The 23,382-nt window shown below is 39.7% G+C and overlaps 1 protein-coding gene across 2 annotated transcripts in view; it reads left to right on the plus strand.

Annotated features, from left to right (window-relative positions):
- The first annotated feature begins 1,658 nt into the window (after positions 1 to 1,658).
- zgc:63587 (uncharacterized protein LOC393431 homolog) overlaps positions 1,659 to 23,382 on the plus strand; it is a 32,503-nt gene continuing 10,779 nt past the window's right edge. For both annotated transcript variants that reach the window (XM_042487510.1, XM_042487511.1), the window contains exons 1-7: positions 1,659 to 1,747; positions 9,473 to 9,519; positions 9,978 to 10,077; positions 10,600 to 10,686; positions 11,119 to 11,242; positions 12,327 to 12,461; positions 13,183 to 13,300. In XM_042487510.1, coding sequence (XP_042343444.1) covers positions 9,493 to 9,519; positions 9,978 to 10,077; positions 10,600 to 10,686; positions 11,119 to 11,242; positions 12,327 to 12,461; positions 13,183 to 13,300 — 591 coding nt within the window. In that variant the 5' untranslated portion in view covers positions 1,659 to 1,747; positions 9,473 to 9,492. The remainder of the gene's footprint in view (positions 1,748 to 9,472; positions 9,520 to 9,977; positions 10,078 to 10,599; positions 10,687 to 11,118; positions 11,243 to 12,326; positions 12,462 to 13,182; positions 13,301 to 23,382) is intronic.

A 23,382-nucleotide genomic window follows, 5' to 3' on the forward strand; every position in this document is an offset into this window, starting at 1 on the left:
AACAACTGGAATCACAGTAGCACCGAACCACGAATATGTGCGGGGCGGGGGTGTCTAAACTCGAGAAGAAACTTTCCTCCAATCAGCTGTCGCCGCATCCTCGGGGGACCAATGAAAACGCGGGGAAGTTGTGAGGCTGAATAAAGCGGTCCAGAGCGCATTGTGCGTTTGAACAGTTATTTACAATGAATAGAGGGGGCAGCAGCGGGGGTGAGGGCGCACGGGAGGTGTTTTAAGGGTATGGAGCAGCTGAACTGCAGTGGTTGGGTGAATCATGGCACTTGTTATTGATTTTTCAGACATGGAGGATAATGCCACTTGTCTGGTTGTGGTCATGTCACGCTCATTGTGATGTGTGTGAGGCTTTTAATTTGTTGTCTCAAAATGCCTGAAAAGAAGAAAGAAAAGAAAATTGCAAACATTTAAATGCATTTGAAGTTTTACAACCCATATATAAAACCTCCTGTTCATCTGCCGTTCTGTTTCCTTTTTCCGTTTCTACAGAATCATGAAATATGTTTTAAGGCTCCCTTTAATTTGAGAAATTTACCATCATACTGTTCAGAAAAAAAACAACAACATTTAGATTAGGCTATCTACAATAATTATTCTCATTCTTGAAATCAGGGTGCTTCTGTTTTTAATTTTATAATTTTACTTATTAACAAATAATGATGACAATACTACTACTACTACTACTAATGATAACAATAACATCAACAATTATAATAATCATTATTGTTATTGTTGTTGCTGCTGCCACTGTTGTTTATTATTTGATATTTACTTACTTTTACTTACAAATTTACACCAGAAATATCCAGGTGAGTGTCCTCCGAGGTTCTCATGAAGAAGCCTATTTAAGTTTCTAAATGAAATCTACATAGTCTGTAAGATTAGTCCAAAGTCATAAAAGTAAAAATCTTGCTTTGAAATAGGCCTAATTATTCAAGTTTTTCTTTTAAATTTTTATTAATTGACAATGTTTCATTTGCCTTTTGGTAGCATATCAATCCACATCATACCTTTCATTTTAATCATAGACTGTGTCTTATTGACAAAACCATGATATTTAAATATTTTATATTTAAACATTTATTTGAATGCCAAATAAATGTAGGCCAAGTGGAGCAAGAGAAAATTATCCTCTGAAAATAAAGTAGTATAGATATTGAAATATGGAAATACAGGGACTTAAAATTTTACAAAATGTAAATAGCCTGGTTAAAAATAGTACTTCCCACCATTGATTAGCAGATTGGGTCCAATTAATTTAAATGACCTACGGACACATTTTGGTCATAATATTGTATTCTGAAAAATAGCTAAGTAAGCAAAATTTGACCTAAATCAACATAAAATATGAAGTTGTGCCAGCTAGAGTTTGTCTGTTTTCAGCTGACAATTCAAAGCCACATTTCCTATATCTCAACGGCAGGCCTACAGTAAACGCTTTCCACAGTTAGAGTCGACAGGGAAAAGCGCTCGTTACTGGACAACTCGTGTAAGAAACTGTAACACTCAAGCAGCCATGTTGGCTCTAGCAAGGAATTGTGTTTGGGGTGTCAGCCGTCCTGACCGTGGAGCCGTAATGGCGTCAGTGGCGCAGCGAGACAGCAGTTGGTGAAAAGCTTCAGGGACGAGGGCGGACGCACGAGGACGGTTTCCGGGTTTCCCTTCCTGGGCTGGGACAGCGGCAAGAGGCAAAAGCTCCTGTTGATTAACAGTAATTCTCAATTACGCGCAGGTAAGGCACTGCTCAGGGGTTTGTTGCTTGCTTGCTTGCTTGTTTGTTTTTTACTGAGTGTTTGAATGAGACGGAGCAGAGAGGAGCGGACACAGCGGAGAGGCAGCTGAAGCCTTGTTGGCAACATGACACCAGCCGCGGTAACAACTGTTGCTTGCTAAAGTTTGACATGTAACGTTAACAAAGTCTCAGTGCTGCTTTACACCCATATTCGGTTTATCAAAGGAGGTTTTAAAGAGGAAATCATAGTTAAAAGGGCTACAGGCATCTGACGGGGTATTTACAAACAAAAATGTCTTTGTCCCAGTTGATGTTTGGTAAACTCAGTGTCTGTCAGACTGGGTGTGGTGGACATCAACTATTACAGAGGCCTTCACACACGTTTCAGTCTCCACTACCCCGTGTCTTAAGCATTTTTTTTTAACATTATCTTAAATTATTTGACAGAAATGTTCAAGTAAATATTTACTCCTCCTCAGATTTTCATAACAGCTATGAGAAACCAAACATTTTTTCATGGCTTTGAGTTAATTTATTGTCCTTTTGTAATCAAAGCATTGACTTCCAGATATTAATTCCAGGCTGTAATCAAATTCTATCTGCCCAAAGATAAATCCTATTGAGTCTGATGGTCCTCTGACCTTTTCTCTCACGCCATCAGCTGATGGAAGTTTCATCCTGAGAAATATCTCAGCACCTTCTAAGTGGATTGGCACATATTTTTGTACAGAGATTCATATTTCCCAAAGGATGTATAATATCTTTTGCAATCTTCTGAGTTTTCCTCCAGCACCACCATGAGGTGGACATTTGTGGTTTTCAGAGAAATGTAGAGCCGTAAGGATTTATGGAATAATTGATCAGTTGTCAACTGTTAAATTAATTGCCAACTTATTTGGTAATTGATGGTTGGAATAGTTTCTTCAAGAAAGAACTTCTTCTTTCTTAAAATAAATATTTGAGGACTGGGTCTTGGGGTTTGAGAAACACTGATTATTTTTTTTAACCTTTTTTGGACATTTTATAGCTTAAACAACAATACAAACAACAGTAGGTTAATCAAGAAAACAATCAACAGACTAATCGACAAATTGTATTTTAACTGGCTAACTTAATGGTACTTATTTGCATATTTACAAATAAAAATGTCTTTGTCCCAGTTAATATTTGGTAAACTCAGCCAGTGTCTGTCAGACTGGGTGTGGTGGACTCCAGCTGTTGCCTTTACACAAGTTTCATTCTCCACTATTCTGTCACTGAAGCATTGTTTATATTCTCAATTAATTGACACAAATGTCCAAGCAAGTATTTACTCCTCTTTAGATTTTAATAACAGCTATGAGAGCCAAATATATCCTCTTTTTTCAGTGCTTTAGGGTCCATTTATTGTCCCAGTTCATACTTGATAACTGCAGGAAATCCCTACACTTCAGTGGGCCTAAATAATCCTAAATCAGCACCATATAAAATCTACATCGGACGGGCCATTCAAAGCATTGACTCCCAGAAATTTCCTGTAAATACCCCTTGTGTAACATTCCTGAACCGTGAAATCGCCTTCTAACATCCGATTAATCCTTGACCTTTGATTGTAAAGGCACATTTTCACAAAATAAATTTCATGTTTAGACAACTTCACAATAACAGTGGGAAACAATAACATATTCTCATTATGTGTCTGTCTAAGATGTGGCCGAGGGCCACTATTGAAGAATTATCATCCATCTTTGCTTGTGTTTTTGGCTCAGTGAAAACATGCATATTTCACTTCCTTTCTTACGAAGTGGTGAACACTATGGGCACGATGGCAGACTGTGTGAGCTGTAATCTCATGCTGGCAGCTGCCCTTTATTTTAAAAAAACAACTCGGCTTTTTACCCAGCTGGACACAGATCAGTGTTCTATCAGATGGACTACATCTGGTAGTACTGAAAGATGTCTCAGGCCTCTGATCCAGCACCTTCCCCGCGCCCTGACCTCTCCCCTTCCTGCGACCTTCAACACAAAGACTGGCCAGCACACAGGAGCGTCAGGGAAGACATCTGTCTGACACTATAAACTACAAGGGGATGTTTCCTCCTGTTCTGCACTGTGGTGTGAATGGAAAAACAAAACTTGATTCACACTGGCAGGCCCAAGTGGACCTGAACTATTGTGTCAGAGGTTTGAATGATGGTGTTGCACAGCATGATACCTTTGTTCACTGTGCTGTATGTGAAAAGCTGTGTGAAAAAACGCACGTTTGAAATAACTGTGATCCCCACAAGTTCCAGATATATCGTAATATTGTCATATTTAACATTTCATTTTCTTCCACCCACGATGTGCTGTAGTCAGTCAAGGGAATATGTTGGCCGTCACTAAATATAAATGTAATGAGGCTGTGATGACCTCAGTTTAGGGCTGCAACAACGCTTAGTTTCATAAGTGAATAATCTGTCATAATAATGTATATCATAGAATTGTTCTTTATTTTGAAATTCAACTTGTTTATAAATTTAAAAAAAAAAAATGTCTGCTTCTACACAGCAAATAAAAAATGTAAATCAAAGTATATATTCACATTGATGCAATAATGCTGTAAATTCAAAATAGTTTTAAAGCAGTCCTGCTCAACAGCCCCCAAAATCAAGGATATTAACTTTACCATGATATAAAACTTTGAAGAGCAGTACTTCCGCACACTGAAAAAACTACAAGTGTTGGGCTAATTGTTGGAGTTTAATTATCTCTTGATTGACTTGTTTTGTTACTTGATATTGCATGAGGAATTCGTGTAAATTCTAATCAAGAACAGGGATTTATGTTGTATTTGTTTTAGAGATACAATGGCCAGCAATGAGCATTACAAAATTGTACATCCTGCATATTTAAAGGGAAACTACGCTCATTTTCAAAATTCATACATATTATTTACGTAGTCTAAGACAGGCAAAAATATTAGTAAAAATGTATTACTCTCAAAAATCCAAAATCTATAGTGCTAAAATTCAAATTTGTCATGTCATCAAGTGTAAAGTCTGAAACAACTCTATAGACAATGAATTTGGAAAGATAGATGACACTGAGAGCCTGTTTATAGCTGGTATAAACATGCATCTTGGATGATCCGACCACAAATGAACAGCGCTAAATACATCTGTAAACCACCACCAAGATGCATTGTGATCTGATCAAACCATTTGCTGAGGTAGACTGGGACACAGTTGTACATTTATCTTTTGCAGTGTAAATGCTAATGTGTGCTTCTGGGTCCCTGTTACGCACATAACAGTGAAATACGTCATTGGTGCAGGAGGTATTGGTTGTTTTTTTTTGTGTCAGTTCTCTAGAAATTGTCTATTTCACGACATATAGGACAAAGTGTTGCATGCTCGTCCAGTGTTGCCGTGTGGAAGGAAAGGCGTCGGATTATGCTGACAGCGATGTCTTAAATTTGACTGACACAGTAGCTAATATGATCATCAAGCATGCCAGTGAGCAGCTTGCACGACTGTGGATGTAATAAGTGATGCTCGGGGCCTTTTGACCTTCAAGTGTAAGTGACATAGGCAGTATAGAAATCTGAACACAAGTGGTCAGCTGGAGATGCAAGACACAGATGTAAATGGTGATGTGTCTAGACTGTCCACCTGTGTTCAGATCACCGAAACACTTAATTTAGGCATTGTTCTCCTTTAACCGCACCACTAGGTTTCACAATGAATCTTCAAATTTTAAGTTTCACAATTAGTCGATGATCTCCAGCTTGTTTTTTCTACCCAATTTTCATCATACTATTGCAGCAGCTGTGTGAAGAGCACAGTGTAAGGATAACATTTTGTCGCTGTACAACTCCCACTTGTGTTTAGTCATTTCCTCTCGTATCCCTCGTATCATAAACGGTCCATCCTGTGCTTTAAACTCTGTGTATGTAACAGGCGTGCTGGTTTCCTAATGGTAGAAAGGCTTTTTTATTCCGCTGATTGTGTCTTTTTTTCCCCCTCTCTCTGTGTTCATATTATGAAGTATTTTGAAAACCACAGCTTAATATCATATCTGTATTACTGTTGCCCACCACCACTACCTTTGGTCCCCGAAGGCTACATAATTACAGTCCCCTGTTTATGTTTGTTGCTGCCAAACATCACTTTATTATACTCAGTAGCTATGGGGTCCCTGTTGTTGTGATTAGTTGCCAGTGAATTACCGTTTTTGTTTTGTGCCACTGAGTTCACTAAATCTCTACAGTGTGAAATTATTGTTTCAGTGTTTCCAATAAGCAGAAAGACTTTAATCCATAGAGAGGGGGTGTGCAGACCCTTGACATCGCCTGTCAGGAAGGTGAATAGTTCTACCAGCACTGCTGCCCCTTCATGGCTTCACTCCAAACAATAAATCAACTGTTAATGCATTACATGCCAAGAACTGTGGCTTTACTGAGGTGGCATTTTTCCCTTTTGGCCCAAACTGTTTAATCTCCCCCACGTCTGGCCTGTTGATAGCTGTGTGTGTGTGTGTGTGTGTGTGTGTGTGTGTGTGTGTGTGTGTGTGTGTGTGTGTGTGCGTGTGCGCGTGTGCGGGTGTGTGCGTGTGCATGTGCGTGTGCGTGTGTGTGTGTGTAAGCTGCTCAGCCATCCGGCCGATTAAATGGCCATTATTAAGAGAGTATTATTGAAGTGTGCCTCCTGCCTGTCTGTCCTGTAGTGTTGTCTTTGTGATATTACAACTGCGATATTGGAACGGTTTAATTAATCTGCTGCCACACTAATGCCGGTTCCCACAGAGCTTGTCGAGAAATAACACTTTGGTTCTCTGTGTGTGTAAGCGATACACATGGAGACGCCTGTGTGGGCCACTACATTAAATTAGATGTTCATTAACAATGAAAGCACATTTGTTATTGTCTTTGTTGTGTTTGGGAGGCTAAAACTAATGATTAAGCCATGCAAGTGTGTGTGGGTGGGGGTGGGGGTGGGGTTCGGTCCATCACTTCGCTCCAAGCTTGACTTGTTGTTAGCATTAAATGCATTGCAATGAAATGTGATACGGATATCAGTGCTGCCCAAAGATGAAAGTTTTATCCTTGAAATAACTTTAATTTGCACATATTTTGTACAGAGATTCAAGTTACCCAGGATATATGCGATTGTCTTCGGTGATCTTCTTAGTTTTCCTCCAATACCACCATGAGGTAGTCATTTGTGGTTTAAGAGAAATGTAGAGCTGCAGCCATTTATCAAATAATCGATTCGGGTTTTTTTTTGTTTTTTGTTTTACATTTTATAGACTAAACAATTAATCTATTAAACGAGAGAAAATAATCGACATACTATTTGACAATGAAAATAATTGTTAGCTGCAGTGTTGTGAAAAATATCGATACATATCAAGTATTTGGAACTTTTGGAACTGTTTCAGTGCTCATATTCAGCAGTATCGATACACCAGTACCAGCTCTTTTTTTTACTACAGTCTTTCTCTGTTACTCACCAAGAAAATTAGTCCTTGTCATGTTTAGCCTTGTTATATATTTAATAATAATCAGCCAGGCCGATAACCTGTTGACCACTAGTTTTCGGCATTAATGTAAGTGCTTATTTTTATCCAAATTTTAGTTTTTAATTTCTGTAGTCTGTCCAATGGTCTGACAAGGTTAATATTTTGGCCTCTACCTGGAGCCCCTACACCCTGTATTATTGGTGTCTTCCCTTGCTGTCCTGACATGTTGTTGGACATGAATGTGGTCAGGGGTGAGGCACGTGTTCTCCCTCCTCCCCATAGCTGAGCTGCCCTGTATAGGAAAGGCTTCAGGAACCAAAAGTATAAACAGCCATTGTTCTCCCTGCTGGCTCGGTGAAACCACCCTGTCAGTATGAGAGATCTCTGCCCACTTTCATGTAGATACAGAGGGGCCCCCGACTACCATCTAATAGATTAGACAGTGTGAAATGGTTACCCAAGTGTCCACAGCTGTGTGTTTGTCGCATGCCAATGGAGAGAGGTCAATCTAGGTTCCCATGCTGCGTCTTCCCTCCCAACTACCATTACATAACCAGAGTGCATCTCTGTTTGGCAGCGCACGGCAGCCTGCCTCTTTCTAATGCTTATCACACTCCACCTGTCAAGGGCCAGTGTGTTGGTGATAAAATGGAGCCTGTTCTTCCTGCTCAGTCATTATGTAGCTAATTTATCAAGCAGGCTTGTTTCTCTGTTGTCTGCTCAGGGTCATAGAGTGGGGCAGGAGCACCCGGTATATGAGACAGTTCAATGGGAGTCTGGGAACACACTCGTTGCCCAGAGCTCTTAATCTCTTTTTCTTCCGTGTGATAGTGTAAAAGAACAGTGCAGCCGTCAGCCTGAATGAGCGTCTCAACGTAGACTCAATGCACAGAACTATTTTTTGTGTTTTCTGCTGGAGAAAAAATGAACCACATGAAGATTATACGAAAGACGATTTGTGATGTAAAGCTAACTGTAGGTCTTATTTGCCTGTTCTTACTGCAGCATTATGGCTATATGGATGTCTTGCAAATAGGGCTGTCCCAATTGAATCAGAGGGATCAGTATCAGGCCCAATGAACGCATTTTTTAATTCATCAGGATTGGTTATTTTGAGCACATGCCCCACCCGATCCAGGTGTCATAAACGGAGAGCATGATTTGCGGCACATATTAATGATATATTGTAATGCTGCTACTCCAATAAGTAGAAACTGATATTTTTCATGTTCAACTTCAGCTGCTACACCACTTTGAGTGAAATTAATTTTTTTGTTGTTCATTTGTAATACAGCAATAAGCATTTTTATTTGTTGTGTCTTGAAATGTTAAAGTTAAGCTTCACACTACTTTGTTTCATTCAAATAAACAGTTATTTTATCATCATAAACCCACATCAATCTAAGCAGATCAAAACAAAATGAAATTTTAAAAAGCCATCTTGACTTGTCTTTCCACTTTTTAACAACCATATACTCAGATTGGTTGAAATAAACTCAAAATTCACTCAGATGTGAAAATATGCTGGCTTTATACAAAATAATTACTAATTAATTAAATGGAGGCTGGTGGGTTCCAAATAATAATTTTTTAACAGAAAGTAACTTACTCCCACAAAGGAGGTGGACAATACAACAAGACACTTCCCCAGAGTGATCTTACAGTTTTCAGCAACAGATTCAAACAAAATCCCTGTGGTAGCTTTTAAAAAAGCTTTGGCTAAGAAAGGCTGGAAACAGCATATCAGACTAACTCAACAGATTAGGTAGGTAAAACCTAAACAGAACTACTAACAGCAGAGCATCGTAAATACATAATGAAAATTTCACACTTGGCAAATATCTTGAACTACTAACGCTGTAAAAGATGTTACCAGGAGAGTGTTTAAGCCGAGGGAACTGATTTTAATTTAGAAAGAAAAGGAAATGGGTTCAGAGGAAAACAAGCTCATGCTATTTGTGTGTGTGTGTGTGTGTGTGTGTGTGTGTGTGTGTGTGTGTGTGTGTATCTATTCATCTATTTATAGATGAATAGATAACACATTACTTAATGGAAGAAAAAGCCACGAGAATCACATTGCTATATTAGAGAATAAGCATTTTTTTAAAGTGAATTCTTGAGATAGATTTTAATCTGGAAGGAGTACTTTGCTACCAGCAGGGGGAAGTTACTTGGAACTGTTATTAATGTGATTTATCTGATTTAATTCATACCTCTCATTTTTTTCATGGGCACGTTTGTCAGACATCCTGTAAACAGACGTGATGTCTCAGTCTGGAGAGAAAGGGAAGGTAAGTAATAGGCAGAAATTTCACCAGAACAGTTTTTCAACAGAACTATGACAAATCAACAGAGAATTCAGGAGGGGTTCCTAATAAGGCAGTGGTGATTAAGACTCATGGTACTTGTAATCTCATGCACACATGCTTGCACAGGCATCCAGAGAGGATATCCTGCATAAATGTTTAAGTGTTTCATGGCAAGGTTTTATTGCCCATTGGAATTCCTCAATTATAGGCATCATCATCAATCACACTCTTATACACTCGCACGTTTACACACCTCATAAAATAATGAAAAATGCCAGAGAGTGAAAGGAGCAAGAAGTAAAACATAGGGAAATTACATAACGGTAAAATTAAATCATTACTGCCTCTTTAAATGTTATTCATTACATATTTTATGACCAGTTCAGTACTTACTTATTTGCTGTTTCTGACCCTAATTTGTGTCTTTTTTTGCTCTAAAGTTCCCAGATGCAGCAGGTTACGTAGGATTTGCCAACCTCCCAAACCAAGTGCACCGAAAATCAGTGAAAAAGGGATTTGAGTTTACCCTCATGGTTGTAGGTGAGTAATCATTATTTTCTGTCATGGTCTTTTGTTTATGGGTTAATACAAAGTGCTTGATATGCTGCAAGTGCATGAATTTAGCACTCAAAAATAAAGTACTGAAATACCTTAAAAATCAGACATTTTTACCTAAGTCCATAAAGAAAGTACTTGAAAAAACTGAGAGGAGAACACAATAATCAATTATTTTATGAAATGATTAGATAATTGTTTAAATTAGAAAAATGTTGAAAATTAATCAGCAAAGAATGGCCGTGCTTGCAATTATTTTTCTTATTGCTACTCCCTGCTTTTAGTTTCCTTCCTTTTTGTTCTCTACAATTACATGCCTGAATAATAACAACCAGTTAATTTTAGGCATGAATTTGCACAATTCCTCTGCAACAGATGGTTGTGAAGAGAACAATTGTATCCTTAAAAATATAAATGAGTGCTAAAAAAAAGTACAGAAAGTCCTTAAATTTGACTGTGCAAACCCTGTATATGATTTCTTTTTTTACCATTCTCCTTGTTTTTCAGGGGAGAGTGGTTTGGGCAAATCAACACTTATAAACAGCCTGTTTCTCACTGATCTCTACCCTGAACGCTACATCCCTGGTGCTGCAGGTAAATTCTCCTGTACTCACACACATAAAAAAATACGCACACTGTAATAACAGAGAAACGTCTGCTGCAATGTCTCCAGCAGCGCATTATTTCAAGAGGAATGTTGAGAATGCCTTAGTCTCAAAATATGACCCTGCCCTTCTTATGACTTGACTTAGATTAGGACTTGTTCTGGCTTGAAAACAATTACCCTGGCCCTCCCTGGTCTGTTTGTGCATATAAGTAAAAATGTAGCTCTTTATGATGACAAAACCCTTAATTTAATTTTTGAAGGTGTATCCACCTTATTAAAGCCTGTGGTTGTGGCAGGTCAGCAGCTTGTGTAAGCATGTAGCTCAGGCAGGAATTTTGGATATTAATGTTCCTCCTGGGTACCACAGTGTCTCCTCCGTTATGCCACCAATCAATAATAGTTGTACTTCCTCTCTACAGAGAAGATTGAGAGGACGGTGCAGATTGAGGCATCGACTGTGGAGATCGAGGAGAGAGGAGTGAAGCTTCGCCTCACTGTGGTCGACACCCCTGGATACGGTGACGCCATTAACAGCCAGGACTGGTATGTTTATGTGCCCTGGAGGAGTGTGGAGTAATAACTTGGGACATGTTTCCTGTCCAGCATGCTCTCTCATCCTTCGCTCCTGTCCTCAAAAACTCCCTTTCTCAAGTTTCATCCCAAACTCCCTGTTTCCTACCTTTCCTCCCTTTGCATTCCCGATGTCTAGATGTCCTTCAGCTGCATGTGTGTGTGTGTGTGTGTGTGTTTGTGTGTGTGTGTATGTGCGTGTGTGTTTGCCTGAGTGCCATCCTCACGGCAGTAGTGTCAATGCAGCCTCCATGAACTGTTTCCTGTTGATTGTCCTTGCATAGTTGCATTTTTATACCCCTTTGCCTTCTCCGTGCAGGATGTGTCTGTCATCACCATCTCAATAATTCGATACATAACGTTTAAAAGCAAATAAATCAAGCTTTTGTAATTGAGGACTGCACACAGTGCATCATGTATTGATTAAATTAGTTGCAATAATAGGGTTTTAAAAAATTCAAATAGCTAGCTACCTTTTGCCACAAAACAAGACAAAAATAGAGACAGTATTTCGATTTTTTACACTGTGCTCTCTGCTTAGACAAACATTGAATGTACGCTTCTGTAAAATTTCGCGTCTATCACATCAGCTAATCATTCAGAAACGAAGGCGTGAAAATAGCTAATATCCTTTTTTTCTCTTTCTAACACGGTAAAAAGTGATTGGAAAAAGATCACTGATATATGACAAGCCTACATGTCAAGATGTAAACTTTTCTGCAGCTACGCTTTAATTTTACTTTGAATTCTTGTATTTTTAATGTTTATTATTATTTTCAAGAGTTTAAGGGATTCCCAAGCGTATAGAGCAACATAAACCCCCTCAATTGAAATGAATCCATCCATCCTATATCCCCAAACCACACATAAAACTTCACCACTAAGTCATTGTGCGAATGCAAAAAACAATATTTGGCTCATTTGGCTAATTATTTGTCTTCAGAGTTGTGTATATGATTGCCCTTGCTTGAATGCCATTCTCAGTTTTGATGTTAAAATAGATGTTTACAGGGTTGATTAAGGAAACTTATGTCTGTTTCTCTACCTCTAATGACAGCTTCAAGACCATCATCCAGTACATTGACAATCAGTTTGAGCGATACCTCCACGATGAAAGCGGGCTGAACCGAAGACACATTGTTGACAACAGGGTGCACTGCTGCTTCTACTTCATATCTCCATTTGGACACGGGTAAACAAACACACACTTGCACTCTGTGAAGCTGATTTTTTCTTTACCCAGCAGTGGTCTAATCCAGTACATTACAAAGTACCTGAAAGTAGGGCTGTCCCAAATATCAGTTTTTTGGGCATCAAAGCTTCACTGAGAAACAGCTGAGATTAATTGAGGCTTCAAACAGGGGTTGAGGATAATGACAGGAGGACGTAAATTACTTTTTTGAAACATCAGTTTTCAGTCGTTGCAACTAAAATAACTTGAAAATTGCTCACTTTGTAAGCTGCACGTCACAATAATGTTAGCCATAAATAATAGCTAGAAAGAAAAATTATTCACAAGACAATTGAGCTCTTATTTTAAGTTTTCTGGTGATTCGCCAAGTTTGTTGTAGATTTATGATATGCCAGTTTCCTTTGACATATCTGACACTCAACTTTTTGAGGGACACCCTCACAAATTCTGAAAGTTTTCCTGATGCTTAACTTTTTTTGACATCCTATCAGTGTATCTGTAAGCCTGTCACGTGATCAAACTGTCCCATGTTTACAAGTGCTAGTGACTGATGTTAGATGATAGCAAGTCACATTTACAAAGCTATTATTTGGTTTAAAAGCTCACTGATCCGTTTTTTCTCTCTCTTTGTAAACTGTCCCCTCCTCTGTGTCCGCTATCATCTGTTGTCCACTGTGTGCTAATTGGTCTTTGTCCTTTTTATGATCTTTTTCTCTGCTAGTCTAAAGCCTCTCGATGTGGAGTTCATGAAGGCCATCCACAGCAAAGTCAACATAGTCCCAGTCATTGCCAAGGCTGACACACTGACACTGAGGGAGAGGGATCGCCTGAAGAGGAGGGTGAGTCACTTCCGGCGGAAGTGAAGTAAACAAATCTCAATTACTGTGTCCGTGTCTCCCTAAAATATGTGTAGGTTTGAATGAAAGCGGTCCTAACAAATGTACAATTCTGTATTAGCTTTACTTTGTCTTTAATGTTACTTTTGATAGCATTCAGAGGAACCCTTCAGTTCCCAGCTGCTCCAACAATAGTGGCAAACTTTAACTTTGGAAAAAAACATTACGCAATGATGAAGGTGTTTTGGTTAACCAAGTGAGTGCTAACTGTCAGCTCTCAGCCAAACGAATCATGGTTCCTTCCTAGTGAGTAGTAATTGTCCCCATAAAAGCTTTCAATTTTACTTCAATAATTTTTAAAATACATAATCCTCTAGATTTTATTATCTTTGCCAACCATATACGTAAGTTTCTATGAGCAACGACGGATGCCTTCCCCTGAAAGTCAACAGGTAACACGGATGTTAAACTGAACACTGGTAACTCTGTATTTAGAAGGAGTTTTTTGTTTGTTTAACCAATGGAGATCTTAACTGTTATTTGGCAGACAGTCAAAAATGTCCACATTTAATTCAAAAGTTTGTCATAAGGTAGCTAAGATAATTTAGAAACTTTAGAGAATTTGCTCCTGTCACTGCGACTTGTCACCACAATAATGGCAGTTCTACCTGCAGTGGATGTAAGCGTCTTCCCCTAGATTTGATTCTTGGCAAAAAGCTGGAACGTCTAAGTACTTGTTGCCAGGATGTTGGGGACTTTTGACTTGTGTTGTGTGTTTGTTTTTCTCCCATGGTTTAGCCATTAGAAAGTGGATCATTGAATAATGCACTAATAATAGCAAAATTACTTATCCATCCTCATTGGCAGCGTGGTATGTCCGACATCTGCGTGTTCCTTGTGAGAAAGCACACGTGTACTTCCCCGTGTAATTGCAGTGATTTATGTCTGATATTTTGTGATCTTGATGATACTGCCAGCAAAGGGAGGAGCGATGTAAGACAGGAAACACTAGGAGGAGCATTCCTAGGAAGAGACTGTTGTATATAATATAGTTCAGCACATCTCATCCAGTCTCAACCCATCCCAGATACTTCCTGTTGGAATTGACACAAGTGCCTGCCTGCCTGCCTGCACGCTCCACAGCTTCCTCCTGTCCAGAGGCAGAAAGACACAGGTTTTGGGCATATTTCAGACATTAGCATGGACTCAGGGGACTTTATATAAAGATGGACAATTTGTCTCCACACCCTCCTACTGTAAACAAATCAGGCCAAAATATCCCGCATACGGCCGCCAGCATCTTATGCTGGTGATGTCATTTGGAGCCAGTGTCTGTGCAGTAGTTACCTCCGCTGTATTGAGTTCCCGCCCATACACCCTTCAGACCAATTGCGATGCATGCCTCATTTTTATAGCATCAAAATAACAAATTTAAACCAAACTAATCAGAATAACGAACACTTAATACATTATAACACTTAATCATTAATACAGTGTTCCCTTCTTACAACAGTTGTTTTACTACTTATGCAAGGGATGTGACAACCCCCCCCCCCCCCCCCCCCCTTCACCCAATTGGCAGGAATACAAAAACACACCTTCCCACCCACATCCATGCGCTTGACCTCCATGCCAAAATTCAGTGGCTGCCAAAAGGGTGGTGAAATTGTTGTGGACCTACCGACCATCCACCAGAGCAACTTATAGAGCGCATCTAATAAAAATAGTCATTAGTTGTCGTTCTCGTTCAGAAAAAATGCAGGCAGTGTATGGGCTGTTGTTGCAAATTACTTTTTTCATTACTCTTTTTAATTGGGAGTCAGCCTGTCTCCCCACCTGCCCGTTCTTGCCCAGACCTCCCACCTGCCTCTCATTCAGGTCTCGGAGCCGGTGGTCTGGCAGGGTGTCAGTCTGACCGGAGTCCAGCTCAGCTCTGTTCCCCTCAGCAGCGAGCTGGCTTTGTTCGAGGCTCCAAGTCTGACTGCTTGAAACTGCTGGTGTAGCATCTTGGTGAGACAGGACATAGTCTGAGGACACACACAGTCTTTCTTCCTGAATTTCCTAAGACAACAATATGTCACATGTGCGTCATAAGGACAATACAAGCACTCAGTAACTCCTCTTATTCTGTGCTTTTGCTAGCACTTTGTTCCAGTATCAAAGGTGAAATTTGTCCACAATGTTGTCCTTAAAGGACCTGCCAATTGGACTGTGCTCTGTTAAGTTGTTTTGTGTTTTGACCTTCCTCAAACCTTCTGAGCGTTCCTCTGGCACTTAATGAACAAAACCGTATTTCCTGCCACCACAGACCCCCGCCCCAATCTATAGAAAACCCCCAAGCTTGTTGGCTCTCTGATCCAGCTGGCAGCGTGCAGTATGTCAGCTGACTTGATTACAGCTATAGACATAACTCATGTTTAATTATGTTCACGTTTTGCTTTCTTTGAAATCACTGTTAGAGTTTAGTTTGGTTAATTTAATTAGTCAAAAGGACAGTGTGAAATTACATTGTTCAATTACAAGAAATGAAAACACAGTTACACTAGATTTAGCATGATGCTAATTTCCATCGTTAGTCCTACAATATTTCATTGCCAACGAAATAGCACTTATGAATATCAAGTCAAGTCAAGTCAATTTTATTTATAGTTCCCATTGTCACAAAACATGGTTTGCCTCAGAGGGCTTTACAGTGTACGACATCCCTCTGCCCTTAGACCCTCACATCATCCAAGGAAAAACTCCTGAAAAAGAACCCCTGTAACGGGGGAAAAAAAAGGAAGAAACCTCAGGAATAGCGGTAGAGGATGATGAGGGATCCCTCTTCCAGCACGGACGGACGTGCAGTAGATGTCGTAAATAACAAATGAAATACAATCTGCACTGAATATGCACTGTTAAATACAAAAGTTGGTATGAAATACACAATACCTACATTTAAAGTGACCAGATTTGTTTGAACTATAAAAACAGTAACTATAAATTGCAAATACAGTATGAAATACACAATAACTGATTTAAAACTGACCACATTATTAGTCTGGATTCCTTAAACTACAGAAACAGTAGGTGCACATTGCAAAATACAAACTACAATATGAAATACCCAACAAATACATGTTAAATTGACCAGTTAGAAGTGCAGGTGTCTTACGTAATAAAAACTCTAAGTACACACTGCACAAAACAAAGTACATTACAAGACACCCAATTAACTTCACTATAAAAAGTCAATCTTAGCAGCGAATGTACCCTACAAGGGTAACATCTATGCATTCACTAAGATAACCTCTATCACCTTTCTAAGATAAGTACTGACATGACTGATTGCTCAAAATCTAGTTTTTTTAGACATCATATACTGTAAATGAAGCCAATACCGTTGGAGCAGGAAATGATAAAAGTGGGGCAGTGGAAATACTGTATCTTTCTGATCTGACCTCTTTACTGCTAACTGTCCACAACACTGAATGTCTATGTTTGTTCACATGCTCCGCTAAGTGTTCCCTTAACAGACATTTCCCGCTGTACACTTAAGAGCTGCTGAGCTCAACAAAATGGACAAACTCACGCATAGGCCCACACACGCAAACTCAAATCCATACGTTTTCCGATTCAAGGGATGAAGAAAACAGAATTATGTCTTGACTCCATTTTACACTGGTCTTGTTTTACTGTTGAATCACACAAAAAAAGTTTTTATTTAGTTTGGCTGTATCTGATGATGGTGAGTTCCTGGAAAAGTCATTATTGTCAGGAAATGCAGGCGGTTAATTGACCTATCTGGCCTATGTTTAGTAACGGCACCGTGTGTCCCCAAAGAGAGTGCATTATCTCCTGTTTAGGCACATTTTGGGCATACACAACTATTATCTTTATCTCAATTTGTAAAAATAAGTACACTGCAGTGGTGCCACTGTGCAGTCAGATTGTGTGGGGAATCCTCAGATCTACACAAAAACCCTTATTTCATTCAGTAACGCTTTACACTGATCAGCCAAACATAAAAACCTTTGACTCGGGGGGGTTGAACAACTTTGACCATCTCGTACAATGTCATGTTCTGCTGGGAAACCTTGGTTCCTGGCATTTATGTGACGAAAAGCTCAAGGCATTGACCTGGCCTCCAAATTCTCCAAAACCCAAACTGATCAAGCATTCATTGGACATGCTGGTACCACAGAGGTACTCTCCATCCATGGTGGCGCCTCCGTGGATTGAACTTGGCTCTGACCTTTCAAGGCATGGACACGGGACCTCTGGGGGTTGTCCTGTGGTGTCTGGGCAGCCAGGGCGTTAGCAGCAGATCTTTTGAGTCATGTGGGTTGTGAGGTGGGGTACTAACATGTCCCATGGATTTTCGGTCAGATTGGGATCTGGGAAATTTAGAGACCAGGTCAACGCCTTGAACTCTTTGTCATGCCCCTCAGGCTGTTCCTGTGCAGTTTTTGTGGAGTAGCATTATACATTGTCCTGCATTGGGGGCCACTGCCATTGGGGAGTGGAGTTGCCATGAGGGAATGAACTTGGTCTGCAACTGTGTTTGGGTGGGTGGAGCGTATCAGGTTGCTTCCACATGAATGCCAGGATCCAATGTTTCCCAGCAGAACACTGTATTGTAACAAGATGAACAATGTTAAACAAATCATTTGTCAGTCATTTAATGTTGTAGCTGATCAGTGTACATGCATTTTAATATGATTATTCCTGGCTCTTGAAAACCTATTTCATTGGAAGGTGATCATGAGACACATTTTATGCAACTAAGTTCCAGCTGTAAAAATGTTAATATTTCACCCTATACATCCTCAAACAGATTTCTGGAGAAAGATTTTTGGAAGTCTGTGTTAATTTTAGGCCTTTCAAAATACACATTTCAACATATGTCCTTTGGAGGGGACAGTGGGACTTGCTTCTTCTTATTTTTAACCACTTTCAATGCTTAAAACCCAGATCAAGGCAATAGAGCCGTATGTTGAATGCTCAGAGATCTTATCAGCTGAGGAGGAAAGTGAGGAAGAAATTAGAAAAATTCCACACTATATTTAACCACTGAAAAGCACAATCCCATTTAATTACACATTTCTAAAAGTAAATTTAATCATATATTTTACATAAGTATTAATTAATTTATATTTTGTGGAAAACATTGACCCAATGTGCACTATAAGGGACATGTTTTAAAAAATTTATAAATAACATTTTTTTTTTGAGAGAAAATAATCTTTCTGATTTGTTTCTTACATCCCAATTATTTAAATTATGTAAAGTAATCCACATTGTTTTCTTTCAGGTGTCAGGAAGATATAACAAAACAACTTTACACTTATTATATGTATATTATTTGGGGCTTTTACAAAAAATCCCATTGGGACATCTGATTATTCAGACAATGGTAGCTATCAAAAATGAGCTCTTATATTTCCTGCTCTTACTGATTTATCATGTTTCTTGAGGGCGTGTAAACATTGTAAATGGTAAGCGTCATAGTAATGCTCATTCATCTTTTCAAGTGTCTCTCAGGCGAACAAATGTATCTGGCTCGAGTATTTGTTGGTTCGAACAGATTAGTTGAAGTGGCTCTTAGGTGTACGTGCCTGAATCCTTCCTCACAGTCCGGTACAGTGTAGCGGGGCACCCTGCCTTCCTTTGAGGTCAGAGTGCCAGCAGCCAAGAAGCTGCCACAAAGCCGACTGCTGGAGGATGATTGATACTCCCCAGCGTTTCTCCCACAGTATTTGTTAGTTTGTTTTTTTGCAAGGTACTTTCTCACCGTTTAAAGCCATTTGTCTCTCAGTAAATGGGACCCCCCCTCCTCTCTCAAAGCTCGTCCACTCCTGTCTCTTATTATTGGGGGGAAGCAGCTTGTACAGAACAATATAAGTTTCCTGCAATGTGTCAAGACTGTTCCACTGACAAGACACAACCTGCTGCCCTGAGTCGCTCAGGCTCACGGACAAAGTTACCAAACCTCCCATCATTCAGCTTTCATCTCGTAAGTCCTGCTTGCCACCCGGCCAGTCCTTCCTCTCCTGGCAGTACCTCACTCAGCTGCCTCTTACTTTCTTCCTCTGCGTCTTTGTGTCCTTTTTTTTTTTTTTTTTTTAAATTTGCTCTAATGCCAATTTCCTTTACCGAGGTCACTGTGGTCTCTAGCTCATAAGTTGCCCTGAGGAGGGTATATTGAGGGACTGATCCTCTCAGTCTGGGACCATGCAGTCATATCCTGTGCAGGGCTTTAGTCTCAAACTCCTTCACTCACTGTTTTCTGTTTGAACATAGAGGACGGTACACAGCTGGTTTAGACTGGAATCCTGATGGAAGCAAAAACTTACGAATGCTTTCTTTTGTCTCAACAGAAGAGTGCTTTTGCGTCTTTTTCATCTTCCATAGCCAAATTAAAGTAAAGAAAGTTTCAGTCTCATTGCAGTCTTTTTTTTAGTCTCAAGATTCAACCCAATCGCCACAACAAGTTTTGGCCTCATACGTTTCTGCATTTCATTGATATGTAACATTTTCACATGATTATGTAGCGGGTATTTTGAAACTGTTTCAACAACAGTGTGGTGGCAAAAAAACACTAGGTTAGGGTTAGGAAAAGATCATGTTTTGGCTTAAAATACAAAAAAATTAAAAAATACTTCTCCTTGTCACCAAAACTAGTTTTGTTGTTTGTTGGTTATTACCTGCTGCCTGGTTGTTGTCTTGCCAGGTTTTACACTGTCCACCACCCCCTACACCTCTGGACGAAGAAGTCAGCTCATTAAAATGTAATCTAAACTACGTCGCTATTGGAATGTTGATATGATACTTATGAAACAAACAAATGTTGCATCTTCCTGATTTGTAGAAATATGCAATGCCAGCATTTTCTTGTAGTGACTGTGCTGCAAAATGTCCAGTTTCAGCCTTTAAATTGTGAGGATTTGCTGCTATTCTTGTCATAGTAAACTGAATACCTTCATACAGTTAGAGAGAAAACAACAAGCAAATTTTATAGAGTAAATCTTGGGCTTTAGGAAAATGTGGCAGAAAGTTAAGAATATAATTCACAGATTAATCGCTAATGAAAAAAAAACATGAGTTACACCCCTGACTTTATTTCATTTGGCAAAATAACTTACTAATGTTAATTAGTATCATTTTCCAGGAATGCTTTTTGAAAATTGTTGACAGTGATGTAATGTATATGAAAGTTGTTTTCTAAATGTACAAAAACATTGTTCTGTGTGCCTTTCTTATAAATTAAGCTGTAAGAAAGTTGTGTTAAAACCATAAATTATTATCAAATGTTAGCTGAAGCCAACCAGATGCATGGTTGACGTACTGTTGTAGTTTTCCCCTCATTGTCTGACTCGCTGTCTTTTCCCCCCGACTGCTCCACCATACTCCTGCTGTGTGAACCAGCTTTACGACCCCACTGGAACACGTTATCAGTGCCGAACTGCTCGTACTGGCCTGTATTGTCACCACATTTTCTTAAATGGCAATAACAGAAAATGACGCAGTTTTAACACTGCAGCAGTTAGTTGAGCTTTAAGGGGAAATTATGAGGCAGCGGATAAATAATGTAATTATGCTCAACTCCATTTTTCATATACCTTCTTGGTACATGTCTTGGCAGGCGCCCCATGAGTAAAGGTTGAGTGGTGATTACTTCACTGCTCCTGTTCATGTTTCTAAGTGTATGAGTCCCTGGTGATCTTTTGCCCGGTCCTTTTCCTGCCAGTGTTTCAAACACGCGGATATATTTATTTTTCTGCCCTCCAGCGGTCATTGTGCCGGGGCATGCTCCACGTCTCTGCAGATTTTAAAACAATAAATATGCATTTTTCCTCACGGATCAGGCGGCTCTATTGCACACAATCATCTGTTCTCAAGTGAAGAAAGTATAAGCCAGCTACGGTGTGAAAACAGCAGGTTTCCTTGTTAGAGGGCCAACCTAAAAAGATGGTTTCCGGACTCTGCCGTGCTGCTAATGAGTCACTTTTTGCTCTTGAGTTTGCCGTTGAGAACCTTTTGATTACCAGACCAAGTCGCAAAAAGCTGATGTGTGGCTGAAATCCTAAACTCACACTGTCCGCTTGTAAATCTCGCTTAGACAAGATTACATGAATAGCTCGATTGTTCCTCCCCATGCTCTTTGATCAGAGGGAGAGGTGGGTGGTCTTAACTGTACTAATACTCAGCCCAGACAATAGGAGTGTGGGTGTGTGGGTGTGTGTGTGCATGTGTGCGCGTGCAAGTGTGTTGATCACCATAACTCATATGATACCCTAACGTTACCATGGTTGTGGTGACTTCCTGTCCTTTCCATCAGATCCTCCATTAGGACAAATCCAGCTGTTCTCGCCCGCTCTGTTCCAGTCTTGATTGTCCACTCGGTCTCAGACTCTGACTGAATATATCTGGAATGTGTTTCTGTGCATGCAGGCAAGTGTCTTTAATCCTGTGAACAGAAAGGTATTGTTTCCCGGTGCGTGTCAGAGTCTGTGCTGTATGGGTACTTTTTCGAACGAGAAGATATTTGAACAGTCAGAGGGATTTGTCTGTAGATGGTCTCAAGGTCATCCTTCATCTCTGGTGATCCAGCAGCCTCCTGGAGCTACAAAGCTCCATACACACGTGAACTCTTTCCCTGCTCCTGACGCCAGATTATACCAGTTCACAAAGTGAGGCAGTAGTTCGCTATGTGAAAGTGTGTGTTTGTGTAGGAGGCTGGTATGAAGTCTAAATCCCTTGGACCCCCCCTAGATCAGGTATTGTTGGGGCTCCCTCACCCCCTCAGACTCCCTGCAGGCAGGAGAGAGCCGGTTAGTTGAAAGGAGTTTCCTGGCGAGAGAGAGGCATTTGTTCTTGTGTGTCTTAAGGTTAACAAATTAAGTTTGGAAACTAAAGAACAGTAGTAGGAATCTAAAAAGAAATCAGTTTTTTCTTCAAGCTGCCAGTCTGTCTTGTAATCTTGTAATTTAAATAGGCTATGTAATATGTGTTTGAAATATTGATTATGATGACGCATAGCTCAGCTCTGTAGTGTAAATATTTATATCTGTTGGCAGATTTACTTAAAAGCCACATTGACGTCTCATGTGAGAGACTGAATCGTAGTATATTTGAAGAGAGGTTCTTTGTTGGCAGAAGATGGTGGAGGAACCTTTCTCTTCAATTTATTTTCAATACTTGTAAACTTAGATCTACAACTGGAGATGCTGGTACTTATTACAGGTTTTTTTTTCTTTAAAAAAGTGTATTGGCCTTTTATTTAATGAGAGAAGAGACCATATTTCAGCTCATACAGAGCTCCTATTTTAAATAGTTTATTGGCTAAGCTGTTCGTATTCATCAGACCCACTGGTGCTTCATTTTTCTCAGGTTTGCTCTGACCTGAGACAGACTGAAGCCTGTTGCTTTAGCTGCAGGAGGGCGAATTTTAAGTATGAACAGCAAATGAAAGGCTCGTTTTTTTGCGTATGTATTTTTTTCTTCACATTTGGGGTAGTATGTGTAAATACTCTGTGGTGAATTTTCTTCCATCTTAATAGCGCCCAGCTCTCCATCCTCATCTCTCAGCTCAAATAATGCGCCAATTGCAAATTGTACTTCCTCATTTTTGTATGCCCATCTTCACGGACACAACAAGTATAGATTCAGATTGAGAGACGCCCCTCCTTCTCTCAAACTCAAAACAAATGGTAAAATTCAGCAGTGTGGATCAAATATAAACTGAGATTCTGTTACTGTATTGCCTATTTCTCTACTAAAATGTCTTCAGAAATATATTTTAGTGTGCTATAATATGATATTGATAGTTACCAGCTGGCCGCCCTATTGTCTCCTGTGTTAAAACGGCCAAGGTCGCATTACGTCGCCCACCAGCGGGAATGTTTATCGGTACACTGAGGCGCAGTGCATTCTGGTAGTTGTAGGTTTTCTACCTATTGTGCCAAAGCGAATGCCACAGCCCGTTTCCCCTGTTTTCTCTGTTAATGTAGCACCGTTTTTAAAAGTATTCGTATCTTTCTGCTGCAATGACAGCTCAGTTTTATGAAGAGACCACTTTTCCAGCCCTGAAAACTTTTTTTCAG

This window comes from Plectropomus leopardus, chromosome 6 (assembly GCF_008729295.1).
Source record: "Plectropomus leopardus isolate mb chromosome 6, YSFRI_Pleo_2.0, whole genome shotgun sequence".
Lineage (NCBI taxonomy): Eukaryota > Metazoa > Chordata > Actinopteri > Perciformes > Serranidae > Plectropomus > Plectropomus leopardus.